This window comes from Ahaetulla prasina, chromosome 2 (genome assembly GCF_028640845.1).
Source record: "Ahaetulla prasina isolate Xishuangbanna chromosome 2, ASM2864084v1, whole genome shotgun sequence".
NCBI lineage: Eukaryota > Metazoa > Chordata > Lepidosauria > Squamata > Colubridae > Ahaetulla > Ahaetulla prasina.
Genome location: NC_080540.1, coordinates 131,585,887 through 131,605,767, shown reverse-complemented (window position 1 = coordinate 131,605,767; position 19,881 = coordinate 131,585,887). Strand labels below are relative to the sequence as shown.

At 33.3% G+C, this 19,881-nt stretch overlaps 1 protein-coding gene across 2 annotated transcripts in view; it reads left to right on the top strand.

The window, feature by feature from the left end:
* Positions 1–19,881, top strand: part of TMEM104 (transmembrane protein 104) — an 82,160-nt gene that overhangs the window by 21,549 nt on the left and 40,730 nt on the right. For both annotated transcript variants that reach the window (XM_058167623.1, XM_058167622.1), the window contains exons 7-8: positions 7,357–7,456; positions 14,194–14,302. In XM_058167623.1, coding sequence (XP_058023606.1) covers positions 7,357–7,456; positions 14,194–14,302 — 209 coding nt within the window. The remainder of the gene's footprint in view (positions 1–7,356; positions 7,457–14,193; positions 14,303–19,881) is intronic.

Genomic DNA, 19,881 nt, shown 5'->3' with positions numbered 1-19,881 from the left:
GTGAACTGACCTATCTAATATTTGCAGAAAACTATAAAACTTCCAGGGAAACTGATCGAAAAGAAATCAAGTTTGCATAGTTTCTCCAGGGATGCCAGCTTAACCTTATAGTTAGATCATGCTAGTTCAATACTATGGCATAACATAATAACAGAGTTGGAAGGGACCTTGGAGGTCTTCCTGCCCAGGCAGGAAACCCTACACCATTTCAGACAAATGGCTATCCAACATTTTCTTAAAAATTTCCAGTGTTGGAGCATTCACAACTTCTGGAGGCAAGAAGTTATTATTGATTGTTCTAACTGTCAGGAAATTTCTCCTTAGTTCTAAATTGCTTCTCTCCTTGATTAGTTTCCACCCATTGCTTCTTGTCCTGCCTTCAGGTGCTTTGGAGAATAGCTTGACATTTTTCTACTTTATCTAGTAGTAGGTAATGGTCTACAAAGGATCTTAGATGTAGAAGATCAAACAGAAATTGCTGCTTTCTTTCATAATCTTCTCAATTATATTGTAACTGTAAATAACCAAATTTTAATACCTGAACGTGCCACATAATCATATCACAGTTCCCAAATTTGAGAGAGCTTTATTTTTAGCTCGATTTCATGTTCTTCCCACAACTGTCCTGAAACGGAAATACAGGAAACCTCATATGAAATACCAGTTGATTAACTGGTGATAAATTTCTTTTATTGAAATTCCTGGGGGACTCTTAATACCATGTTTTCCTGAAAATAAGTATTCTTTGAGCCCCGAAATAAATGCTTGGCCTTATTTTCAGGGAGGTCTTATTATTTTGGAGTGCATGGAGGAAACCAGAGAAAATGGTGGGGACCAGCTGCTCATGCGTTTAAATATTTTCAGGGAGGGCTTATTTTCAGGCGGGGCTTATTTTAGTGTATGTGCTCAAAAGCCCAATTGCCTTATTATTAGGGGATATCTTATTTTAGGGGAAACAGGGTAGCTTTTATCTGTACTATCTATAAAACAATAAAGATAAGTGTATTTAACTAAAAGTAGCAAAATTTTGCTATATTATGTGTAAGCTTTCTGTACAAATGGTTGATAGCAGTTCTTGTTGTTAGACGATTGCTTTCATTTTATTGATAGTATTTTTATTAGTCAATGACCAAAATAAAGTTCTGTCTGTCAAATAAGTAATACAGAATATTAAAGCAGAAATATATTCTTAGAATTATCTTAAATCATAAGCAAGAGTCAAGGCATAACCATTTTTGTAGCCCAAAGAATGAGTAATGTGTGCATCTTGGTTTTACTTTCTATTTAAATATCTAGATTATAATCTACTGAACTAAAATTCCTATCAGAAGCATTATTAAATATATATTCAAGTCTGGAATCAAATGATCTAAGTAGTGAACAATATATTTGGTTGGTTTGATTTTAACAATGAACAATAGCAGCCCTTTCATAATCCTTCTATCTTACATGTTGTCCTTGGCCTGTTAAATGGACTATTTGAAAAATGACAGTCTAATTTTAATGTATATCTCTGATTATATTACAACTGTTCTTAATTCAGTTTTTTCCTGAGAATCCAAGTATTAGCTTTTAAAATAGCTGCTATCTTGTTCTTACATTTACTGAAATATATTCAAAATACCCTTCCAGGAGATTATAACCTTGATATGGTAGAAAGGCTCAGTAACTTCAAATAACCATGAAAGTGAGGATAGACCTATGAGTTCCTTAAAGGTCAGCTTTGCCAGGAAAGTTCAAAGCTGGGGTGAGGAAATGAAGCTAAGGGCTCCTTAGGTTCAGTAACTGACAAAGACAGGGGTGGCTGTGTGGGTGTGAAGTAAACTAAACCACCTTTCAAAAGGAACTGTAAATCAAGAAATTATGTAGTGGATTATGACATGTAAGAAGCCTGGACAACAGAAAATTTAAAATGGACAAAGCTGAAAGGTATTAAATATGACATTTTAGGAATGAGCAATACAACTATATGAAAGAATGGAGTGGCAATCATATATTTTTTTTAAAAAATGTCTTTAAATATATGGGTTGCTGTAACTGAGTAAATTTGGAATCACATCTAGTGGCATTAGTTATTATTCATTAAATATCAAAATTATATCAATTTATATATTTTAAATTGGCAGGATTCCTTGAATCAAATACAAAGTTAAACTATCTTAGATATAAATATGATATCACATAGCTGAAAGTAAAAATGACTTAATGAGCTGATGTTAAAAGTGAAAATTTGGGTTTAATATTAACTCTTAAAGAAAATTAAAATGAACCAGCAGACCTGAACTTACTGTTGGTAGTGAAAAAAATGAAGGTAGTAAATAATTTGCTTTCTTGGATGCAGAAATAAAGATATATGGAAAACTGGAGAAATTAAAAGGAGATTAAGTCCAAGAAAGAAGGCAACGTACACCTAGAAAAGATCATGAAGGATAAAAATATTTCAATAAAACCAAAAATAATAATTGAAATGATAGTTTTCTTGTGGTAACAAATATTTCTGTATACTGAGCACTGAAAGAGAGAGAGAGAAAAATGTCTTTGAGTTAAGGATTTGGAAATTATTTTTAAGATTATTATGGACCAAATAAACATTGGCTATTCCCTTGAGGTGATGATTGACAAGCAAAAATACACAAATTTCAAGCATGTGCTGTGAGCAGATACAGTCTTAACACAGAGATATGAGTTTCATTTCAACAATATCGATATAGCAGATTTTATGTAGTACTTACATTTTGTAGTGCATTGTGTGATTGAAAAAAAACATAAATGCACATTTCACATTTGGGAAAAGTAAGCACATTTGTAGATTTATCACTGGCTCATACCTAAAATTAGAAATGCACCAGATCAGGTACAAAGGATTAGAACATTAATAGAGAGGATCTTGAATGAACCTGCTTTATTGAAACCTCAGATATTTAGTTTGATTTGCTCTTTGTTGTTGAAGTGTGAGGTATCACTGGGTCTAGATTAAAAGAGCTCTCATAATCTTCAAAAAGAAGATTATAGGCACCTATGAGTCTGGGAAAGGGATTTAAAAAGATTGCTAAACAATTGTACATCAATCATTCCACTGTCAAGAAGATGATTAAGAGATGGAAAAGATTTCAAACAAGTGCCAACTTGCCCAGGGCAGGTCGTTCCAGTAAGTTCACAAGATCCCTAAAAGATCCCTAAAACCCCCAGAATTTTACCATGTAACCTGTAGGTAACTCTCACTACTCTTGGTTGTCAAAGTGCATGAGATTTCCATTAGAAAGAAGCTGCACAAATTAGATCTACATGGGAGGTGTGCCAAGAGAAAACCATTGCTTACTGAAAGTATTTGAGGGCAAAACTAAAGTTTGCTCATGAACACCTAGGCAAAGATTGGGGCTTCTGGAACAGTGTGCTGTGAACATGCAAGATAAAGAATTGAGATACTTGATCACAATATCAAAAGGCATGCAAAAAGCCAAAGCCATCATTTTACCAGAAGAAACTGATTCTAACTATAAAGCAGATGGTGGCGAGGTGATGGTATGGAGTGCTTTTGGAGTCCATCATTGAATCTATTGTTCATTCTGCCAGAGGATGTTTGAGACTAATGTGAGATCATCTGTCAAAAGTGTAACTAAAAGTGGACCTTGCAACATGACAATGGCAATAACCATTCTAGTACATCCACCAAAAAATGGCTGAAAAAAAAGAAGAAGAAGGAAAATGGAGGGTTCTGGAATGGTCAAATCAAAGCCTAGGTCTAAAACCCATCAAGATTCTGTGGAAAGATTTGAAACAACTTGTGCATGCAAGAAATCCCTCCCAACATTGCATAACTGAAAAAAATCTGCATGAAGGAGTGAGGAAAAAATTACCCCTATTCAATGTCAGAAACTGATAGACAGTTATAAGAAATGTCTACTTGAAGTTGTTTCTGCCAGAGGGGGTAATAATCAAATATTAAAAGTGGGCTTATTTTTTCTATGGAAGACAGTGGCAGGTACAGAAAAAGCCAGGCAAATGATTGAAGCTTGGAAAATGGGCCCCTTGACAGTCAACAGGAGTGTTGATTTACCACCAGCTTATCAGGTATTAGAACTTGGCAGCACAAGGAAAAAACAGGTAACAATTTAATAGTTGTCCATAAGCATCCCAATCAACAACTAAAAAGCCACACACAGCCAGGCACCTCATAAATACTATGCATAGAATATCCCAAAACACACATTCTGGTATTCGCAGCTGCCTTGAACTTGTTAGATGAGGCAGTCATAGCTTGATTTCAAACTTGAATGTTAGTCCAAACTCATTTTCTTGTCAGAGTTTCATGAGACTAATTTCTCTTTCTCCTAATTAAGAGTTTTTTTTCCTCTAATGGGACTCTATATACAATTTAGCATTTGCAAAAGGGCTGACAAAAATCCATTATAGTTTAATAAATAATATACATGAATAATGACTTTAATGTTCAAGTTTTATTTGGTTTTAGATTAATTTGAATTTGATTTTTTTTCTTTGAATAAGATTTTAATAAGCATTTATATATAGCTGCAGTTGTTTGTACATTTAGCTGGGGGAAAAGCTGCAATAGGTCTTAAAGAATTAATGAATATTTTAATCTATTTACTATTTTAAAAATATTAGTAAAGCCCAAGCTGGGAATAAGTATGCTTTTGATTACCATGCTGCTCTTTTCTCATTTTAATATTATGAATATCTAAATGTGGGGACATAATTACTGATTATTACTGCAGAGAAATAGTTTTGCTTTTATTCTACTGATAGACTTCAACAGACATCAACAGATGGCTAGTATTTTGTGTTTTTTTATTGTTTTTTATGCTTTCCTCTTAAATTACACTAACAGTTTTAATAATTTTTAAGAACCAAAATATTTTTAGGAGGAGAGGAGAAAGAAGAATATGTTATAGTCATAAACAAGATTTTTTTTCCTGTTTCCATCTATTAGCATACTCTAAAATTATTCGGCTTAATCATTATGAAATATCATTGCTTAGAACCATTTCTGGGCTATACAATGGCATAGAAATGCTAGCAATAAATGAATTGATGACTCTTTCAATTGAATGGAGGTTTTATAAATGGGATGGCTGTTCTACTGCACTGCCCACTTAATTGCAGTATACAATTAGCAATTGAAACTGGTATGCGCTGTGCTTTTTGCATATTGTGTGATGCATTAATTCATGATGGTACACATTTTAGTAGGCTTTGACAAAATATTTGCCTGAAAAGTAGAAAGTGAATTTCATCTAGTGTTACAATTTGAACTTGTGTGTGCAACAGACACTTCGCACCTAGCATCATTGGTTTCAGTTGGATGTTGAAGTCAAAGTCTGATATCTAGGTAGACATAAGGAACCCTAAAATAAGTATCTAAAGAGGAACATGTTGTAAGTCAAGTGAAAAACCAGCCTGGCAACAGACCTCAGCAGGCATAAATATATTGGTGATTAGCATAGTTCATAGGTAATTATTTGTTTAATAAATACATATAATTGGCATTGATCATGTTTCAGTGTATCATGCATGGAGGAAATTAGAAGGCTTGTCACGTACTAATGAGCCAGATGCTTAAAACAAATGACTGCTTGTCCAAGCTTTGCATTAAGTCAGGCTTTAAAAACATACTTGTGGTACTGATTCATAAAATAATTTGGTAGGAACCTCTTTCAGGAAGTGAGACAAATTATGATGGGGAAAATATATGCTAAACAGTTATAGAATTAATACTGCTGAATAGTGGCATAGGTGAATAGTGCTCATTTCCATTTATCTTTTGAGCAAAATTTTCTGAAGAAATAAAAGACTTTTTCCTTGACCCCTTTAGAAGACATGCAGTTGCTAAGTACACCATGTTGTTTCTGTTTGGGGAATTTTTTTTTAATGTAAAAGGCATTATTTTGGCCAAGAAAAAAGGGTTGCCATTTGTTGTAGTACTTGTATTTTTCTAGCAGTGACCTTGGTTGATCTCAAATCTTGAGTGGAGTCAGATGCGTTTTATACTCAAATGGGAGACTGTCAAGAAAAATTAGAATAATTAATAGGCTAGATCAGAAGCCGAAACTCAGAAGAAAAAGTTGGCAATTTATTTCCTTTTTATTTAAATTCTGCACTTATTTATCTGAGCATGCATAAAGTTAATCCAGTGCCTCAACACTGGTGAGATATAGATTGTTTGAAAATGTTGCCCAAAACATATAGATACATGTTTATGAAATCACCAAGCATTAAACTTGACTGAAGAATACTTTATGTTTTAACAGAGTTGTGCATGTGTATATGTATACAGTCTGTGCATATGTATATAACTGTATGTACATATATTCCATCCTCACAAATAGATTGCGGAAGACCATTCCTAGTGCCAAGCTCCATTTTTGTATTTCTTATATTCTTTTTTTCTTTCCATCTTTGAATTAATGCCTTCTATCCTTGGCCTGATTACTTTGAAAATGAAATATGTTTAGATTGAGTTATTTTAGTTCCTTTTTGAAAAACAAGCTGATGTGTTTTGGAATTTCTTTATCTTTCCTGATGTCTGACCATAAAAGCTTCTTTGCATACCAATAATTTTGTCCCCAAATTGTAAAGAAAAAGTATTGCATCATAGCCTTTTATAAATCATATGGTAATTTGGCAATATTAGAACCATATCCAGTTTTGGAAACTGGAAGTAAATGCTGGTTTTCAGCAAATTGGTTGCAAAACACATCATGGAAGTCTGCCAGGGTTTGTAAATGTGGCCCAATTGCCAGGTGCCCAAAGTGAAGTCACATGATTACGGGTGGGGGGGCAACCATCAGAATTTCGAATCCAGGTTGTAAGAACTCCCCAGGTAGAACTTTGGAACTTCGAACCAGTCTGAATTCAAGGACTATCTGTAGTCCATTAAAGGGAGTTACTGTATGCTTCGATAAAATTTCAATGTGATCATACGGCACCTATCATAATTTTTATATACTCTGAGTGAAATAATAGATGCAAATTGTAGTCAAATGAAGCAGGTATTCTACTCTAGATACACACACGGTAAGATCCTTTACTTCTGCCTGGAAGTTTGTCGTAGTGAGAGCCTTCTATTTAATGTAACATTTTGAAATACTTAATTATAGAAAACAATGTTAACAGATTTTAAGATACTAGATAGGGGTTTTTTGCCTGTAAGATTTAATTCTACTATGCATTGATTATATTCTTTTTTTCAAGCAGTGTTTTGGATCCATTTCGTTTTAGCATCTATTGAGTTCTATAAAAGCAACTTTCAACAAGAAATGACTAAAATATTAAGCTTTTTATTTTTAAAGTGATACAGTTTTGTGAATTGCATTTTTTCATTTTTCTTCTTTGTAGTGGGAGTAAATTTGTTTTACTTCTGTATAATCATCTATTTATATGGTGATCTGGCAATCTATGCAGCTGCTGTCCCAGTTTCTCTCATGCAAGTGACTTGGTAGGTATGCATTTGGTAACAATATTGTGGATGTGTTCATTTTATAAAAAAGCTAAAAGATGATGTACTTACCTCATAATGATGGTTTTGACTTTGTATTGATGTGCTTGCTTCAATTTCTATTCCAGTTTTCAAGTCAATTTCAGATTATACAAAACTTAAAAGAGCCACATTGTACTTAAAAAAACCATTGTTAGAAATAATCATGAATCCAGCTGACAATGATAATCAGAAGGAAAGGAGAAGGACTCTGTTACAATGGCAATGGATATGCCATTGGGAGACTTGAAGGTTGAGGACAGATCATCTTGGAGAAGATCTATCCACATGGTTGCTAAGAGTTGATAACACACAAATCAAACTAATGGCAAATTTTAGTGTCTGGATATATTTGCTCAAATTGTTTTCTTTTTTTTTTTTTTTTATTATTATTTTTTTTTTTGCAACAAACAAACAAAAAGAAAATACATTATTACACCCTTGTGCTATACATAAAAGGAAGATTTGGGTCTTCGGATATATCCTCATGATTGCCAAAATCCACGTTCTCGAGGTACAGGTACTGAAGCGTCCAATGTTCCAAGCGCAAAGTCCACAAATGGTTTCCAAGTCTTCCAGAAAATATCTTCTTTATACACACCACTTCTAATTTTAATATCACATGTCATTTTATCATTTAAAGCTAATTTCCACATTTCAGAATTCCACTCTTCTATTCTAAAAATCACATCCAGTTTCCAATATCTAGCTATTATAATTCTACCTATTATAATCATAATTCTAATCAATTCTTTTTCATATTTTGTTAATTCTATTTCCTTAATTACCAACAATAATATAGTTTCCACTCTCAATGTTATTACTTTCCCCATCATTTCAAATATCATTTTCTCAATTGTTGCCAAAACTTTTAACCTTATCACAATTATACCACATATGTTCATAAGTCCCCAATTCCATCTCACATCTCCAACATTTTTACTAGTTTTTTATCCATTTGTGACAATCTTACTGGAGTCAAATACCATTTCCAAACAACTTTATAATTGTGCTCTTTAATCCTTATAGATAAAGTTCTCATAATTCTACTCTTCCAATTCACATTCCAATCTGATTCTGGTATTTCAATATTAAGATCTTTTTCCCAATTTGTCCTCATCACTCTTTGTAATTTTTCATCAGAATTTATAATCTTATAAACCCTACTAACGAGTCCCTTTAGCCCAATTTCATCTTTCATAATCCGAGATACTAAATATTCAAATTCAGTTTCACATCTATTTATCGAATAATTTTCCTTTAGTTTTTTGTCCATTTTTCTATCTGTATTTTTCAAACCAACTTAACCCTAATTTTTCAATAATATCTTTATTCCTCCTTTCATTTCCCATAACTTTTATCCAATCTTTAATAATTTCTATATTTTCCTCTTTAATCACTTCATTACGTTTTATATTATTTTAATCGCCAAATTCCAGTTGTCTCCCCAAAAGATTATATCCGAATTAAAATTTTAACAAATTTGTTCCACATTTTTACTTAATCCTTTAACCAATAACTTCTACTTACACATTTTAAATTTGCTTTATCTAAAAACCACCTTGATCCAAATTTCTCTATATCCCTTAACTCTAAATCTCTCCAATAATTATCTTCACCTTTAAGTATTTTTACCACTATCCGGATACCATACGCACAGTAATAATTAAATAATTTGGGGATTCCTAATCCGCCTTCCTTTTGATTTTGATACCACATTTTCTTCACTAATCTGGGTCTTTTGCCACCATTGCAAAATTTATCCAGTTTTTTCTGATATCCTTCAATATCTTTCTCTGTCAGATTTAGTGGTAGCATCTCGAATAAAAAGTTGAACTTGGGCAGCAGCATCATCTTACACATTGCAATTCTACCAAACCAAGACAACTTTAAAATTTTATATTTATCTATCTTCTTCTCAATTTCGTTAATCACCACATCATAATTAAGTTTTTTCAATTCTTTAACCTTAAGTGAAAGCACTATACCCAAATATTTCAATGTGTTTTAATCCTTATCCCAAATTGCTCTTGCATATTCTCAGACTCATTACCATTACTATCCATCAATAATTCTGACTTTGACCAATTTACTTTCAATCCTGTCATTTCTTCAAATTCTATCAAATGCTTATATATCTTTTCAAATCTTTCTACATTTTTCAAAATAATTAAAGTATCATCCATACAAATTTATCTTATACCCTTATATCCTTCTAATTCTTCATCTTTTCTATCATTTTGTCAATATTTCCATAGCCAATAAAAATAATGTTGGGGACAGGGACATCCTTGTCTCGTACCAGCTTCTAATTTTATCTCTTCAGTTAATATTCCATTCACCTTCACTCTTGCACTGCTCTTTTGGTACAATTTTGAAATAACATGTATAAACTTATTACCAAAGCCTAAAGCCTCCACAATTACTTTAATTGTTTCCCATTGTACAGAATCAAAAGCTTTAAAAATATCCAATGATACTATACCAATTTTATCACCATTATATTCAGCTACATCTATAATATTTAATACTCTTCTAACAATATCACTCATGTATCTACCCTTCACAAAGCCTACTTGATTATAACTTATATATCTATCTATAAATCTATTTAATCTATTACTTATAATAGCAGTAAATATCTTTGCATCCTGATTAATTAAAGAAATGGGCCGATAGGACTCAATCCTTTCTAAATCTTTATCTGGTTTAGGAATTAGGATATCACCGTTCTATTCCATGACGAAGGTACTTCCCCACCATGTAATATTCCATTGAATAATTTTTGCAGTCTTGGTATTATTAATTCTTTAAATTCTTTATAAAACTCAACAGGTAATCCATCCTCACCTGGAGCTTTCCCTAATTTTAATTTTTGTATTATTCCATTAATCTCATCTTGTGTTATATCTTCTTCCATCAATTCCTTATATGTTTGATCAATTTTCACCACATACTTTTCTAAATAACTCTGCAATTTTCCCCGATTAATTGGTTTCTTTGAATATAGATTCTGAAAAAAGTTTCTAACCACTTCACATTTCTCTAATTTTTTATAACATCTTATACCTCTATCATCTATCAAAACTCCAATTTCTCTCTTCTCTCTTTTATCTTTCGCCATCTTTGCCAATAATTTAGAATTTCTATTACTAAATTCAAAAATTCCTATTTAAAATCTCAAATTTCTTTTTACTAACTCTGTATCTTCTTCTATCATTTTATTTCTTAACATATTAAGCTCCTGAAGAATTTTTTTCTTTAGTAAGCAAAATTGATTTTCCAATTCTTTAATCTTATTTTTATCTCTTTCCATTTTAATTTTTATAATTTTTATATTTCCTACTTGATAATTTAATACTCTCCTCTAAACACCGCTTTCATCGCATCCCAAACAATTTCAAATTTAACCTCCCGTTATCATTTAATCTCCAACTTTCCTCCAATTTTTAAGTATCCATTTTTATCCTTTTCATTTTATACAATTTCGTCATATCTCCAATAGCTTCTTTTTTCTCAAAATTAAAATCTAAGTCCACCATAACTTCTGCATGATCAGAATCTTTAAATTCCCACATCTACCTTATCCACATTATTCAACAAATCTTTAGAAAGAAAAATATAATCAATTCTAGAATATGTATTATATATCTTAGAAAAAAGTGTATACTCTCTCAATTCCTTTAACCTCTCTCCACACATCAACCACGCCGTTTGAAGCATCCACATATTTAAAATCCCCATTTATTTGCTCCTCCACAGCGGGTGGGATTAGTACTGTCTATTTTATCTCTGATTAAATTAAAATCCCCAGCCACAATTACTTTCCTACACTTTCATTCTCCAAAATTTTGTTATTTTTCAAGAAATTCTCTTTGTTTTCATTCGGTAAATATAAATTAACAAGTGTCACTTTTTCCTCATTAAGATTTCCAACAATTATTACATATCTTCCATCTTCATCCAAAATTACCTTATGTTTTCAAAGTACACCCTATCTGATATCAGTGTTGCAACTCCTCTAGCTTTTGAAGTTCCAAATGCTTTTCATATATTTGCATACCTTTTATATACATTCTATTTGAATCTTCAGATTTCTGATGAGTTTCTTGTAAAAATAAAATGTCTGGTAAATCCTTTTAATCTTAAGCTCCAATCTTCTTCTTTTAATCTGATTCCTGTACCCTTCACATTCCATGACATTATTTTTATAACTCCCATTTAAAATATAAATTTTTAATCCTATCCCGCATCTTCCTTTCTGTGCCCCCACCACCCGACATTAAACTACCATATAAACAACAATAAGAAAACAAAAAAAAAAAACAAACAAACAATAAAGTACAAACAATCTTCTTCCCCCACATCCTCATCGGTTTCGCCTCTATAAAGAGAATGGGGGAGAGGGGACGTGCCAATGCCCGGGGCACTTCTTTCCGGCTGTCTATTTAAATTCATCACTCAAAAAAAGATAGCGATGACCGCATTCAGCTTCATATTTTCCAAGACTCTTATCTGCTTCTTCTCCTACTGTATCCTCACGACTCTTCTTCTGTTCAACCAACACAGGTGATATTTCTTTCCTCTTTAACCCTTTGGAGTCTTGCCCTCCAATAGCCCCTTTTTCTTCTTCTGAGATTGATGTTTCCACGTATGTTCCACCCATCTGAAGCATTTGATCTTTTATCTCCATTAAATCCTCCATCTCAATCAGTCCAAGCTCCCGTAAATATAATAATGCATCTATATCTGGGGTGATTGTACGCATCCTTCCTTTATAAAAAAATTTCAATTGTTGTGGTGGCCTCCAATTGTATTTAATTCCATTATCTCTCAAAACTTTTGTAATTGGTTTTAAAAAAAATCTCCATGCCCTTTCTTCTCTTGATATATCCGGGAAGACTTGAATAGTCTTCCCTTCAAACTTCAAAGCATCTCCCAACTCTCTTAACTTGGCCATAACTTCCAACTTATCACCAAGATTTGCGAACCTGACAAGCACATTCCTGTTAGAACCATTTTGCCTTCTATATCCAATTCTAAAACGCTTGCCAGGTCTGCTATTGTGAACGTAAGTTGCGTATCCAAATCATTAATCCATTTCAAAACCCGCTGTTTCAATTTATCTTCCCTTTCTTCCGAGATTCCTCTGATAACAAAATTATATTTCCTCATCTCTTCTTCCAAAAGACAAATTCTCTTATCTTGCTGCACATTTTATAAAATATTTTGCCAATTTGCCGATCTACTTTTGCCTCATGCACATGCAGCTGCTCCATTTCATCTTTAATCATTGTCATTTCCTCTTTTGTTTAACAAAGTTATCATCCATATCTTGCTTTAAATTTTGCACTGGATGTCAGTTTAAATGTCAAATTATCTATACGCCTGATAGTGCTGCTATTTTTTCCCCAATTTTATTTAAAGCTGCAGCAATTTGCTGCGTTTCTGAAAGTTGTTGAGTCATTTTGAAAAAACAAAACCAAAAAATTTCTCAAACTGGGATTCCAATTTTTCAAAGAGTCTTAGTGAAGATCAAAGGACAGCAGTCAAACCAATTTTACAGAGGGTCTTGATGAAGATCAAGGGACGACAATCTTTTAATTGAAGCGAAACGGCTTATTTGCACTCGTTAGTAGCTTATCAGTAACTTATGAGTCATATTCACTCCACAAAGAAACACAATTACCTCACAGCTTAATCAGCGCCATTTTTTCTCCACGTCGGCAGAGAAAAAAAAAACAAACCAGCTTGAACTTCAAAACAAAGTCCTTTTTTTGTTTTCTGTAATATAAACAAGCTATTAATTTCCTCTCAAAAGAAAAATAATAAAAAAAAATTATCCACCTAATAAAAGCTTCTTCAGCCAGTCAGCCAGTCAGTCCAGCACAAAAAATCGATCTCTTCAATTAAAATTCTTCTCATTAGCAAATTCAGTCTTTGATATTCCTTAGCCTCAGCATTTAACACAGAACACGATAATTATAATAAGGAAAGCAAAAGACAGCAGTTTATTCCAAACTCATTGTATCTGCCAGTTCGGTCATCCCACGCAGTAAAAACTCCTTAATTCAAGCAGTTTCAGATGACCTACCAGTTTTAAATTCAGTCTGCTGGGCTATTAACACTTCCACTTCATGATTTATTAACTTTCATCCATAACGGTGCATTCCAAACAGCATTAATCCTCATAAATCTTCATTATTAAGCCCTGTGAAGTGAAGGAAAGGTCCTTACCCCACCACGGTCATGGCCACGCCCCTGCTCAAATTGTTTTCTCAGATAGGCCCCAAGCTATTTAGGACTTGGAAAGTGAAAACCAGCACTTGAATTCCTGAAAAACATTTGTCAAAGTATGCAAATATTCAAGGCAAGCTAAATGTAGCAGTTAGAAATCCAGTTATGGCATGAATTACATCTTCTGAATGCTGCCTAGGGCAGCCCACATAATATACATTACAATGATAAGAAGTAACTGCAGAATGGAAAGCCATTGCCATAACCAACTAGCTAAAGAATAGTTGCAGTTGTCATACTAGCTACATCATCTGCTGCTTAAAATGCTGTTATTACTTGATCTGCAACTGTTTCCTGGATATACTTGTATGATAGAGTGTATATTTATGAAGGGAATATGCGAAAGGTCTGTTCACATATTAAGATGAATATTAATATTCTGCTTTGCTTCTTTTTGTTAGTACTATGACTGGCAATCATTCATGCAATGTGGAAGATGGGACAAAGTATAATGACACAGACAAATGCTGGGGGCCGATCAGGAGGATTGATGCTTACAGGATTTATCTGGTAGGTGTCACTAACCAAAGGCACAGTATGAATTTTGCTTTGTTCTTAAACAAAATAACATTGTGAAAGAATGATTGATTTAAATTTTAAGGGTATAATCTGCTGCTGTTTTCAGCCTCTTTCTCTTTCCTTTTTTTCTCCTGGAAGTTTGTTAACAGTATAAGGTCAGCCTTATACTGTAGGAGTCCCTTGAGATACACATAGGTGGTGGAAAATTAATGATACTTTTCAATGGAAATTACCTCAGCCTCAACTCATATTTATCAGGCTGTCTACACACTGCACTTCAGGCACAGTATCCTGTTGAGTGTTAGCTTTGGCTAACTGTAGTGCTTCCTTCCTAATTTTCCTCTTTTTCTGTACAAGGCAATAACTTACGTAGCTCTTCTTTTCCAGGCGAGAAATATTTACAGTACTAATAAAGTGATGAAAGCTTGAAAAGGGTTGTCCGACTTCCTTGGAAAAGCAACTGAATTGTATTAATATTGCTACTTGGGTCCAAGAAATATTAGATATTTCATATACTTCAGCAGTTAAAGTAGGACTGCTCATTGTATGTTGGCATTTTATAAATGAGTGTGATTTTTAGCAAATATGTTCATTGGTCCTACTTTACCAATATTTCAGTATATATTAAAAGATTTTACCAAAGCAGGCATGTGTAAATTTTCAGCTTGGGATCCATTTCATATTATTCCAAACTTATGATATATCAGTTTGAAGCTGCATGTGAAAAATACACTTCCTGCTTAAAAAAACAACTGAGCCCAAGGATTTTTCAGTATTTGAACTAATTTCATTCTTTCTATGAAGAAATCAACTATCTATCTTGAGTTTAGAAGTATATTAAGATGTTAAAATAGATATTTTTTGCCATTGTAGTTAATCAGGTGACAGACTGAGGAGTTTCCTTGTCTACTGCAATTTATCCAGAGATTACCTCTTCATACTTCTATTGTAATGTTTGTCATGAATTTACTTTGACATTCGGCTGTTAATTGGTAACAATCAAGCATTAAACGTAATAATTAAGGAAAAGAGTGATAAAACAAAAATCTTTTTAAAAAGTTTATCGGATTTTTATTGCTAAAATCATGGCAGTGGCAGATGGTAAGTAAATCATGCAGATGGCAAAGAAGGAACAAACCTGAAGTAATAAATACAGTTTTCCTTCAGGGTACTCTGTGCATCTTAAACTTTGTTCCTGCACTCCTGACTAGATTATTACTATGAACAGCACGCTTCGGGAGGATGGGTGACACACAGTAATAATGCTGAAACAGGAAGAAAGCCTTGGTAATATTAAGAAATGCCATAGCCTGGTTAATTATTTAAAGGAAGTATTGTTTTATTAAATTGTGTCTAGGCCTGTTTCTCCAGAATTTTTATACCACCAAAGGTTTCTTTTGTACTGAGTTTCAGTAACAGTTTGATCCAGCAGAAGGAAAGGCATGCAGGCATTAATTATGACCTGTATCTCTGAGATATTGCACCTATAATTCATAAGGTAATATTTTAAACCAGGGATAGAAGAAAATGTGTCTTTATGGAAACAGTAGGTTGAGTATTCTGTGAAAGCAATAATAGTCTATAATAATACAGTTCTGTAATGCTGCCTTTCCTTGGCTTTGTGATGCATTCGGCATCATTAATGTTGCAGCTTTAACAGTATGTAAAAATTGGTAGTGGAATCCATGAACCTTCTGTGCTCAATTGCTGACTGACTCTAAACTATTAGGAAGAATGATTGGGTTGAGTATTTCAGAATCATTTCTCATGGCCTGCGGTGCATTCATACATTGAGATGAAGTGTTTAAAATTAAACAATCTGATTCCCAAAGTTGCATGGGATTCCTTTCCTTTATGGGCTTCAGAGCATCATATGTCCATTGCAGCAATAAACCAGCAATATGATTTACTGCTGTTTGAAAGTTGAAAATATATAAATTGTAATATAATGTTGATCTCATATTTTAAAAACCTTCCAAACCTTCCCCAAAGACAGGTAAAAAAGTAGCATAAGTTTGCTCCCATGTGTTACAGCCTTCCCACGTTTTTTTTGAACTTACTTCATTATCCTATATACTGTGGCCTTTGCTTTATTAAAAAAGAAGCAGCAGTAACAGTAGCAGTAATAGTTAAATAGAATCCTTGGCCACCCCTCAAAGTTGTCCTTCCCCGATTTGGATCACTAAATATTTTCCTCATTTTTCAGTTTTCTAGTTGACAATTGTATGCACTGTTCTAAAAAGAGTTTCCCTAATAGGTTCATTGGGAAGGAGAAAATAAGGCTTCCAATTGAGTCCACTATCATTTTCAATAAATGTGGTAAAGATTTCAGTGTATGTGAGTTTGTTCTCAGACTGTCCACTTTTGCCCCCCAAGGAAGTTGAAGTTTGCATTCTGGCTCCCTATATTGTACTATATTTTGCCAGTTTCTTATATTGTGCTATATTTAGAATATCAAAATTGCTGTTTGTCCTTTATGGTAATTTGTTATATATACACATGTGTGTAGTCACACACACAAGCACATATATACTCTCTTTCTTCTAAGATTTCTGTTCCTTTGTACTCTTCTCCTTCTCCTCTTGCAGTATTAACTTTTTTTAAATTATACATTAACTGTATCCTGAAGCTAGGAAAGAAGAAGAGAGAATGATGGGCATAAAATATAATTTTGTAGTTTAATGTGCAAAAAGCTCCTCCAGAAATAGTCTGCATTCCTATGCCTTGAATGAAGGCTGAGTGCCATGCACGTAGTGAAAATATTTAGACAGATTAAGCTGCTCTCTGATGAGTTTCCTTCCTGTGCAGCATCTTAATATTACTGTGTAGGCTCCAGCAACCTAAACATAGCTCTGCTGTCTGATAGGCTTATGTTTAATCTTCATCTTTCACTAATTTCAGGCTTGACTCTCTTGTAAACTACTCCCTGGAAACTACCATTCCAAAGTATAATCTTGATAAATGAACAAGTAATTAAATAAAAGTTGTTTAGATGATAAATTATTAAACTGATTCCCTTACCCTCAAACATTATTTTGTAGGCTTTTTACAGATGGGTTTTGAATCTGGGTTCACTCATGAAGTGTTATCAATACTTTCCCCCCTCTAATAACTGGCATATTTGATGGCATGAATTCACGGCAATGCAGATTTATTGGTTAAAGCAAATGATCAAGTTTGACCATGCTTTCTGGTTCTTATTTATTGTTTATTGGCACCACAGCATTCCAAGTGGTTTTGGAATCACTTGCAACCTCTGGTTGAGTTAATTTTTCCCATTTTAGCTCAGATAATAGTTTGAAACCATATGAGAAATTAACTTGCAATGCTGGTTTGGAGGGCATATATTTTCCTAGTTTGGATGTAAACAGTTTGTTATATAGAAGGAGCAATTAATTGACATAAAGTCAAGATAAAGGTTGAGGGAGTTTATAGCTTTCTTGAATAATAACAGACCATGGCTTGGCAGTATGCCTGAAAATCTCAGTATTATTTATAAGCTGTCATAAATATTTTTTCTTAGTCCAGAGTGATGAGGCAATTATGCAGCATATATTATTTAAGAATGGATAGTTCTCTTTGCTATACATTCTTGAATAAGCACTTTGCTTTGTTCTGCATCAATTCTACATGTGGATTATGAATTAACGAATTAGCATCCCATCCAGCCTATTTATTCTTAATCTTATTATATCAGGCTCTTTGGCAGGGGCTAAAAGTGAAAGTGATTTTTCCCAAGGAATATTTTCGCATAATTCTCATTAGCAAGATTTATTGAAATGAATGGGATGTGGTTAAAAGAACTGTAGCAACCAAACCTATTATTTATTTAAATCCAATATATCCATGTGCATATTAGTACCAAGACATTCTCCTTTTGTTTTCTAACAGGTGTTTTGGGATCTGTTGAGAAGGTGGGGTTACGTAATGGCCTTCTAAATATTTATCAAAGTAGAATCAACCTTCACAAATTACAGCTTTGCTTTTATCTTTGTGGCGTAGATCTTTGGCTTGGCTGTTACATTAGAATTTAAATGGGAACAATTAGCAAAGGGATACAACACAAGAATCGCCAAAAATTCTTTTGATATCTATCTGTCCAAATTGCTTTAGTTTTCACTCTACTGTTCAACTATTTTTCAAGCACAGGGAAATATTTAATGCTTTCCAGATAAGAGAACAAAATATTGATTTGATATAGAGTGTTGCAAAATATGTTATCTCCAATCTGGCTAGGTCTGTTTGAGACTTTATTACATCTGTTGGGGTGAAATTTTTGAGTTAATTAAGATGTGAGCTGTATTCAGGCGTATAGTTTCAGAGATGCTGCAGTGTTACAGGGAGCCCAGCAGGTGCAGGCTAAGCAAAGAGAGACATGCAGATGGTTTGATGGACATTATCCCAGTTGGAAGCATACTAGTGCAGTGAGTAAAATTAGGGTTGCAAGTACTTAAATTTTCTTTAGGAAGAGGCAATGCTACCTCAGGCAGAAACTGATTAGAATCACAAACAGGTATACCTCTTCTGGTTTGATAGAATGGTGATTCTGATTTGAGATAAACCAGATAAAGAAATACTAAAACTTCACTTCTTTTTTTCCCTCATTTTGATTTACTTCCAGAACCTTACTTAAGACAAATGAACCCATGTGCTATAATAAAGATGTATTATTCTTATTTTTTTCTCTTTTTTTCACCTCCCATTCCAGTCACTGGAGTTGTCTCCTCTCCTGTCCATGGATTGTGAATAACACTTGACATTTATAACATGCAGAACAAGTCTAGAAAAAATCTAGGTGCTTTGCAGTAGAAAGCTCACATAATTTAGCATATATTATGAATTAAGTAATATCCCTGAGAATTTTATCAGACCTCTTGTTTCTGGAAAATGTTCCCATCTTAGTCTTTGCAAAGTATCTGGGATTTTTTTTTGCTAATCTTAGCTATTTTACTTAGATGTCGTTGTTCAAGCCCCAAAAATAATTTCCAGTATTTAGATACAGGCTCTAAACATACTCGTTATGGTATTTTCCCCACATGAGTACACACCCCTTCAATTTTTTTAGTATGGTCTGGCATTGTGCACTGAAAAATTGTGATTAAAGAATGCAAAGGATGTTATTTACATTTGATCCAATAACAAGTAAATAGTCTGGGTTTTTTGTAGGCTAACATTTCCTAAATACTTTAAAAATGAATCCCTAACCAAGCAATTTTTTTTCATGTTCTGGGTGTATATTGTTCCTGCACTCAACTATAAGCTTGTAACAATTGAATGCAGATAGTTTAACAATAGAACAATTGTGGTTAAACAATTGTGTGGATTGGGATAAAGTAATGGAAGATCTTTACTGTCTAACATATCCTTGCCATATCTTTTGGGATTTGGAAAGGAAATAGTTAACAGAATGGTCATCCATATATTTTTTTAGGATTTTTAGTTGTTGTTGAAATACTTCAGTCTAGGTTATCATCTGATTTTGAGATCCAATTAGTTTTGTTGTCCCGATGGAACCTTTTTGTCAGAGACACAGGGATACATTTTCAATGCAATACTTTATTACATTGCCT